The following is a 7,627-nucleotide window of genomic DNA, read 5'->3' as shown; positions in this document are numbered from 1 at the left end:
GAATGCTCACAGCTACACTGAATGCAAACCAGTAGCGTGGGACCCCACTTTTTTGTTTTTAAAATATAAATGCATGCTGAGATAAAGATACATTTCAGTGGGAGACTGCTTTCCTCTCCTGCTTAAGGCTCTGAGTTCAATCCCTAGCATAACCACAAAAAATAAAGTGCATGTACATGTAAGTACACAGAAAAGGAGAGAGGGAGATATGATAATAAGTATGACTCTGATTCCAAATACAAAAAAAAAAAAAGACAATACGATCTTACTAAATCACATTTATTTGCTAGACTATCAAAGGGACTAGCATGCCCACCTACAATTATTGTAATCATTTAATTCATAAACCCACAGGTGATAATCTATAATGATCAGTAGAACTTCTTAGGAAAACCATGATCCTTTGTGTCTGGAACCAACATACATAGGTGGGGTTATAAATCCTATTCCAAAAGTATGAACAGAATTTGTTAATTTTTATAGTTCATGTAGATCCCATTCTAAAGTTCTGGTCTTTATAATTTAGTCCTTAATTATTAGTCTACATAAAGCTTAGCAAGAGTAGTTTATTACTTACAAACCTCTGTTCCACCCATTAATCAAAATACTCATTACAACACTGAAGTAGGTCAAAATACATTAATAGGCTTTTAGTTTCTATTTACTTCAGTTGCTTATATGCTAATTATCATTTAACGATAGACACTGTTTCCTTATAGCAAAATCAAAATATAAACACTAATGTAGTCCCTAAGCATTTTTATAATTAAGAACTGAAGAAGCACCTCATTTATTTATTTTTGGTGCTGGTAATCGATGCCAGAGCCTGGCATATGCTCAGCAAGCATGCTCTATTGCTGAGTGACATTCCCCAGCCCACCTAGTTTCCTTCTAAAGCTACGTTCGACTGTTGGGCAACACATCCATTCAAAGATTGCAACTCTTTTTGGGTTGTATAAAAGCTTAAAATAATACGCCACAAGGAAGCTTCCTTAAATACAACCTAATGTGCTTCCTCTCAATATTCCCTATTAAGGCTACAAATTAGCAGGAAAATAATAGTGCCGCCCACGGGCTTGCCGAAAGGCGACTTTTTAATTCTGGAGCCTGACAACAGACAGCAGGAGTGAATGAGCAAACAGACGCAAACGTTGGCAAATGTTAATATGCCAGTCGGCCCCGTAGAAATCATTGTGGACTGTGCACGCGCCCGCGGCCTCAGACGCCACGGAGTCCCCTCATGGAAGCATCCACCTGACCCGTGACCTCGGGAGAAAACGCCGGCCCACTGCAGCAGCGCTGCAGGACAGAGCCGAAAGCTGCTCCTCAGGCTCTGACCGTCTCGGCCCCGCGCACCCAGGGCGCCCGGTCCGCAGGACTTCCGCAGCCAGGCTTCCACCTCCCGCTCCCCACGCTCCCGGGCGCCACGCGCCACCAGCGGCACGCAGCGCAAGCGGACCCCCGCCGCCCGAGCCCGCCGGGCCCGCCTCCGCGCCCATGCCCCGCCCCCGCGCCCATGCCCCGCCCCCCGCGCCCACGTGACCCGGGCCGGCCTCCGCGCGCGGCGTGGATCGCGGCCGGAGCCGCCATTGTTCCGCCGGGGGAGGACGGCGGGGCCTGGTGCTGGCGCCCCGACGCCGCTTAGCGGCCGCCTCTGGAGACACTGTGCCCCTGCCGCCCCGCGTCCTCCTGGCGGCGGCGGCGTGAGGCCGGCTGCGGGGACTGGGAGCCCTCGGCCCTCCCCGCGGCGGCGGAGGCTGCCTGTCTCCCGCCCCGGCGTGCGGGGTGGCCGCGATGCGCTCGGCCTGAGGCGCCGCGGCCCTCGTCGCCTCCTACGACTCCGCCGGCGGCGTCCGTGCGCCCCGGCGTCATCCCGCGAGTCTTTCTGACGGGAGGGAAGATGGCTGCACGGAGCTGGCAGGACGAGCTGGCCCAGCAGGCCGAGGAGGGCTCTGCCCGGCTGCGGGAGCTGCTCTCGGTCGGCTTGGGTTTCCTGCGCACCGAGCTGGGCCTCGACCTGGGACTGGAGCCCAAGCGGTACCCGGGCTGGGTGATCCTGGTGGGCACCGGCGCCCTCGGGCTGCTGCTGCTCTTCCTGCTGGGCTACGGCTGGGCCGCGGCTTGCGCCGGCGCCCGCAAGAAGCGGAGGAGCCCGCCCCGCAAGCGGGAGGAGGCGGCCGCGCCGGCCCCGGCCCCGGAGGACCCAGCCCAGCTGAAGAATCTCAGAAACGACGAGCAGAAGAAGAAGAACCGGAAGAAGCTGCCTGAAAAGCCCAAAGTGAGTAGCGGCGAGAAGCCCAGGACGAGAGAGTAGGGGAAAGTCGGGAACTGTAAGAACCTGTAGGAAAGTCGGGTTTCCTGCGTGGAAATTAACTCTAGGTGTAGGTATAAATAGAAGTGGCCAAGCTTACAGTCATCATCTGGGAAACCTTACCCCCCCAACGGCATGCCCTTCCTAGAGGCCTATTGAAGTAGGCTGCATGTGGAGGTTAATGGGACCTTACAGTGACGTTGGGAAGTTGTGGAAAGACTGCCTGGAAGAGAGATGTTTATCTCAATTCACTTTGAGACCTGAGACCGTCCCTAGTGTAGAATATACGGTGACCTAAAAACTCTGGCTTAATTAGAATTAAAGGTGTCCAGATCTAGACATACTTCCATCTTAGTTGGAAATGTTAAAGGGAAATGGTTGCCCTATCTTGGCCTGGTGAATGTGGTCATTGGGGGGCTGGCTATCTAATATTCCTTCGGGATATATGGCTCCCTGAGCAAAAGGTAAGGCGAGTTCAGCGAAGTACACTAGAGTATGGTGTAGAAGGTTTTTTTGTTTGTTTGTTTGTTTTGTTTTTTGTTTTTAAATAAAGTAAAAAGGAATGACAGGTTGGAATGTTGAAGCTTGAGAAAAGGTTTCAAGCCGAAGTTTGCACATGTGGAAATGCAAAAGGCATTTCTTTTTTTTTTTTTTTTTAAATCAGGCCTTAGTGTTTTACATCTGTATTCTGTTATCATTTCTCCGTGTTAATATTTTTATTTATATATATATAATTATGTATATATTTGTGCAATATGAATATTAGAGAGATCTTGTGCCATGCACACATGCAGAAGTCAGAGAAGAACTTGTTGGAGTGGGTTCTCTTCTTCCACCACGTGGATCTTGATGGTTGAACTCAATAGTCAGGCTTGATGGCAAGTGCCTTTACTCACTGAACTATTTTACTAGCCTGCTTTACATATTTTATGTAACATGAAAGATATGCAACATTAGAAATCTCTATTAGCCAGGTATGGGCGGTATGCACGTGCACTAGGGAGTTAGGGGCAGGCAGATCTCTGAGTTTGAGGCCAACCTGGTCTATATAGTGAGTTTAAGGATAACCAGGGCTACATAGAGAAATCCTGTCCCCAAAAGCAAATACTTCCTATTTTTATATCGTCTGAATGTGATTCTTCACCTTTTCAGAACAATTCATAAGCCAGTACCAGGTTCTTACTGTATATTTGATGGGTGGTGCAAGGTGACAACATAGGATTAAAGTCAATCATGGCAGCTATGTGGGAGACAGATTCATAAATGCCGTGTTAATGGACCCATAAGTGCAAAATAGAGGTGTGGATACAGTGTTGGTGTGATTTGGAGGGTGGAGACTAAATCCAGTTTGAGAAACTTAAGAATGTTATTTCAGGAGGCTAGGATTCTCATGTTCATTTTATTTCTTGTACTGTGCTGCATTTTTACTTAGGGGAGAAAACTAACAGGTTGAAAGCAAGAAAGGGAGTTGCTTTATGTCTTACTATGAAGGGGACAAGTAAAGACATCAGTGCCTTCCCCAGGGAGCTTTATGCCAGTTACAGAAGATGTCTGTACACAGTCCACTCTCCAGGTGTGCCCTGCTTCATGGGTTAAACCAACTAAGGACCGGAAATTTATTTTTAGTGGCTGGTGATGTTGCTAAGTTGGTAGAGTGCTCACTTGGCTTGCATAAATCCCTGGGTTTGATGATCAGCACTGCATAAACTGGGGTCTTGTCATGTGCCTATAGTTCCAACATAGGGGACAGGAGAATTAGATTTTCAGGGTCATCCCATACTACTTAAGAAGCTTGATGACATTCTGAGATACATGAGATCTCTGTCCCCCAAAACAATCGTTTTTAAAAACTGCAACTGTTCTGAATTAGGTACAGACCTTTTCCTTGTCATTATTCACTAACCTATACTGCATAACAAGTGCATATTTACTTAGGACTACGTAATTGATCTAAAACTGATTTCAAGTATATGGGAATATATGTAGGTGACATATCAATGTTTTGTTTTATTTTATAAGGTACTTGTCATCTGTACATTTTGGATTCTTGAGAGTTCCGGAATCCCTCTACAATGGATGCTGAGGGGCTTTACTCAAAACATTAACAATATAGCCCACTGTGGCCCCAGGGGAGACCAACCTAATCTGTTTGGCTAAATTTTTAGTGTGTCTAAATTGAAGATCTTAGTTAAAACACTGAAGTTAAATCCCTTCCTGGGTATTTTCAGTAGAGTCTGTTTAATGCGCCTTAAAATTTGTAGATTCCTGAGCAGTATATCTCAGACTTTTAAAGTTCAAACTTTTTAGAACTGTATCTGGAGAATTGCTTTCTTGTACCTGACTATTACCCAAGCTGAACTTGAACTCCCTGGCTCAAGTGGTCCTCTTAATTTCAGCCCTGAGTTTTTGACACTACAGGTGTGCACCACCACCTGGCTTTTTGAATTTGTATTCATAACAAGCTGATTAGTTTGAAAACCACTTCCTGGAATGGAGCCATAAAGTCTATACTAGAAGAACTTTTATTTTTTTGTTTGTTTGTATGTATGTTTTACATACAAAGCCCTGACTGTTTAGTTTTGGATGTCCTGGAGCTCACCATCTAGACCAGGTGGTTGGCTTCGAATTCACAGAGATCCACCTGCTTCTATCTCTGGAATGCTAGGATTAAAAGTATGTACCACTATGCCCAGCTGACATTTTTTTTTCTAAGCTAGTCAAGTAGCTCATGTTTGTGATTTCAGCACTGAGGCTGGAGAAGTACTGTGAAGTTAAGGCTAATCTGGGCTACATATTGAGGTTCAGACCATTTTGGACTATGGTGTGAAACAAAAAACTAAATAAAGACCTTTCTAGTCAGGCAGTGGTGGTGCACCTGTAACCCTAAGACTCAAGCAGAGGCAGGAGGATTTTGAATTTGAGGTCAGCCTCAGCTATACAGTAAGACTCTGCCCCCCCAAGTTTTTTTTAGTTGAGTCACTTATTCAGGTGGATTTAAACTATAGTTTCTTTGAGTGAACATTCTATATTGTAGGATATTTTGCCTACATATAAATTTTATTTCATTAGTTTTTTTTCCCCCTTAAGTCATGCAACCTCTATTTTCAAAATGTGTTATGTGTGTGGTATGTGTATCTGTTTGTATAAACCTGTACATATATGTACATGTTTGGGTGTAGAAGACAATATCAATGTTGGATGTCTTCCACAAATCTATCTCCTTTCTTTCTGTCTTAAACAGTTTATTATGTGTTTGAGTGTTTTGCCAGCACCACATGTGTGCCTCGTGTCCATTGAGGCAAAAGAGGGCATTGGATCCCTTGGAAGTAGAGTTACAGATGGTTGTGAGTACCATATGGGTACTGGGAATTGAACCTCTGGCAGAGCAGCAAGTGCTTCTTAAGCCCCCAACCCCCTTTTTTTTCTTAATAAATTAATGTTTTAATTTTTAAACATAATCCTTGACCTCCCCAACCATCCGGATCCTACCCCCACTCAACCCATCCAACTTTCATTTTCTACACTCTCAAAAACAAACAAAAAAATCAAGAGGTGTTAAAAAAAAAAAAAGATTCTGTTTTGTGCTGGCCAACTACTCCTGGGCATGGGATGTACCCTGGAAGGTAGTTGATAGACCTAATAACATTGGAGAAAACCCTTCTTTTCACTTTTTTGTTTTTTGATGCGTGGCAGGGTTGCTGTTGTTTGGGTTTGGGTTTGGGTTTGGGTTTTGGAGACAGGGTTTCTTGGGGTAGCTCTGGCCATCCTGAAACTCACTCTGTAGACCAGGCTGACCTCCATGCCTCCCAAGTATGGTGGCATGTGACACCCCTGCCACCAGCTCTTTGTCTTCTTTCTTCCAGTCTTTCCTTTCTTCCTTCCTTCTTTCCTTCCTCTCTCTTTCTCTTTCTTTTTTACCCCTTTGAGACATGGTTTCTCTGTGTAGCTTTGACTGTCCTGGAACTTGTTCTATAGACTAGGCAAGCCTCAAACTCAAGAGATCAGGCTGCCTCTACCAGCCTGGTCTACAAAGCAAGTCTAGAACAGCCAAAGCTACACAGAGAAACACTGTCTCAAAAACACACACACACACCAAAAAAAAAAAAAAATCTTTTATGTTTTTTCTGTGATGTCCCAGGGCAGTTCAAGTTTTAAATGGGTAAATATGTTCTTCATTTGATCTTTTATTCTGAGTAATGATTTAGGAGAATGTATGATCTTAGATGAATGGTCTTTAGCAGTTGTTGCTTTCAGTTTCATTTAGAAGCACATAAGCAGAATCAACTTCAAAAGAAAGTCATTTTGGTGGACAAGTTATTTATACATATTTGCTCTAGTGTAATTTTGAGTATCAGTGAATTTTAAAAGTTTTGTCTTCTATAACCTTGCTTGGCATTTAAAATAACAATATTAAATACATAATTCAGTAAGATGTTCCAGCAGAGTGCTTACACAACTTTTATTCTTTATACCAGGTGAATAAGCTGTGTCAGCCCACCTTTTTATTTTTGCAGGGGGAGATGACTGCCTTGCCTAACTTTACTTTTGTAAACTTCATCCTTTGACAGCCAGTAATTGCTCTAATGATAGTCTGTACCTTTTACATATCATAGGGGTTTTTTTTTCCTCCTATTTTAATAATACTGCCCTTCTTTATGACTTTTACTAGTTTTTGCTTACTTTGGTTTTTCATGACAAAGTTTCTCTGTGTAGCCCTGGCTTTCCTGGAACTCATTTTGTAGGACAGGCTACCCTCAAACTTGGAAATCTGCCTGCCTCTGCCTCCCAAGTGCTGAGATTAAAGGAGTGAGAACCAAACCCAGATTTTGCTTACACTTTTTTAAAAACAGTTTCCTAACTGGTTGTCCTGTTTCAGTGTCTTTGTTGCCAGCCTTTCTACTTATTCATCTTAGTTTAATCTTTTGAAGTTAATTGTGACCATGTGACTTTAATTTTCACATTTCTTCTGGTTTTCACATAACACTTGGTGATCTATGATATGCTAAAGCTTACCTTAGATTTCTGTCTTAGCACTACTTTGAAGACAATAGATAACTCTCTTCAATATATATATATATATTAAAAGACCCTTTCTCTTTACCAATCTTTTGTGAAGACCATTTCTTACTGTATAGCCCAGGTGCCTGCTTTGGCTTCTGTATGCTGGGTCACAAGTTTGCACCACTATGTCTAGCTTCTTTTATTTTAGCTATCCTTTAAACCTGAGCTCCTCGGCATAATGCAAGTCTAGGTTCCATTAAGTCCCTGTCAAAATATTTTTACCATTTAGTTCCTATATATCCTTGTTCATGTATA

At 43.8% G+C, this 7,627-nt stretch overlaps 1 protein-coding gene across 4 annotated transcripts in view; it reads left to right on the top strand.

Moving 5' to 3' along the window:
- The first annotated feature begins 1,573 nt into the window (after window positions 1-1,573).
- The window catches only part of Mtdh (metadherin), a 54,028-nt gene continuing 47,974 nt past the window's right edge, over window positions 1,574-7,627 (top strand). For all 4 annotated transcript variants that reach the window (XM_060392990.1, XM_021658525.2, XM_021658524.2 and 1 more), the window contains exon 1: window positions 1,574-2,278. In XM_060392990.1, the coding sequence (XP_060248973.1) occupies window positions 1,901-2,278 (378 nt within the window). In that variant the 5' untranslated portion in view covers window positions 1,574-1,900. The remainder of the gene's footprint in view (window positions 2,279-7,627) is intronic.

Source organism: Meriones unguiculatus, chromosome 1 (genome assembly GCF_030254825.1).
Source record: "Meriones unguiculatus strain TT.TT164.6M chromosome 1, Bangor_MerUng_6.1, whole genome shotgun sequence".
NCBI classification, from domain to species: Eukaryota; Metazoa; Chordata; class Mammalia; order Rodentia; family Muridae; genus Meriones; species Meriones unguiculatus.
Note: the sequence above shows the minus strand (reverse complement) of the source record. Positions and strands in the feature narration are given on the sequence as shown.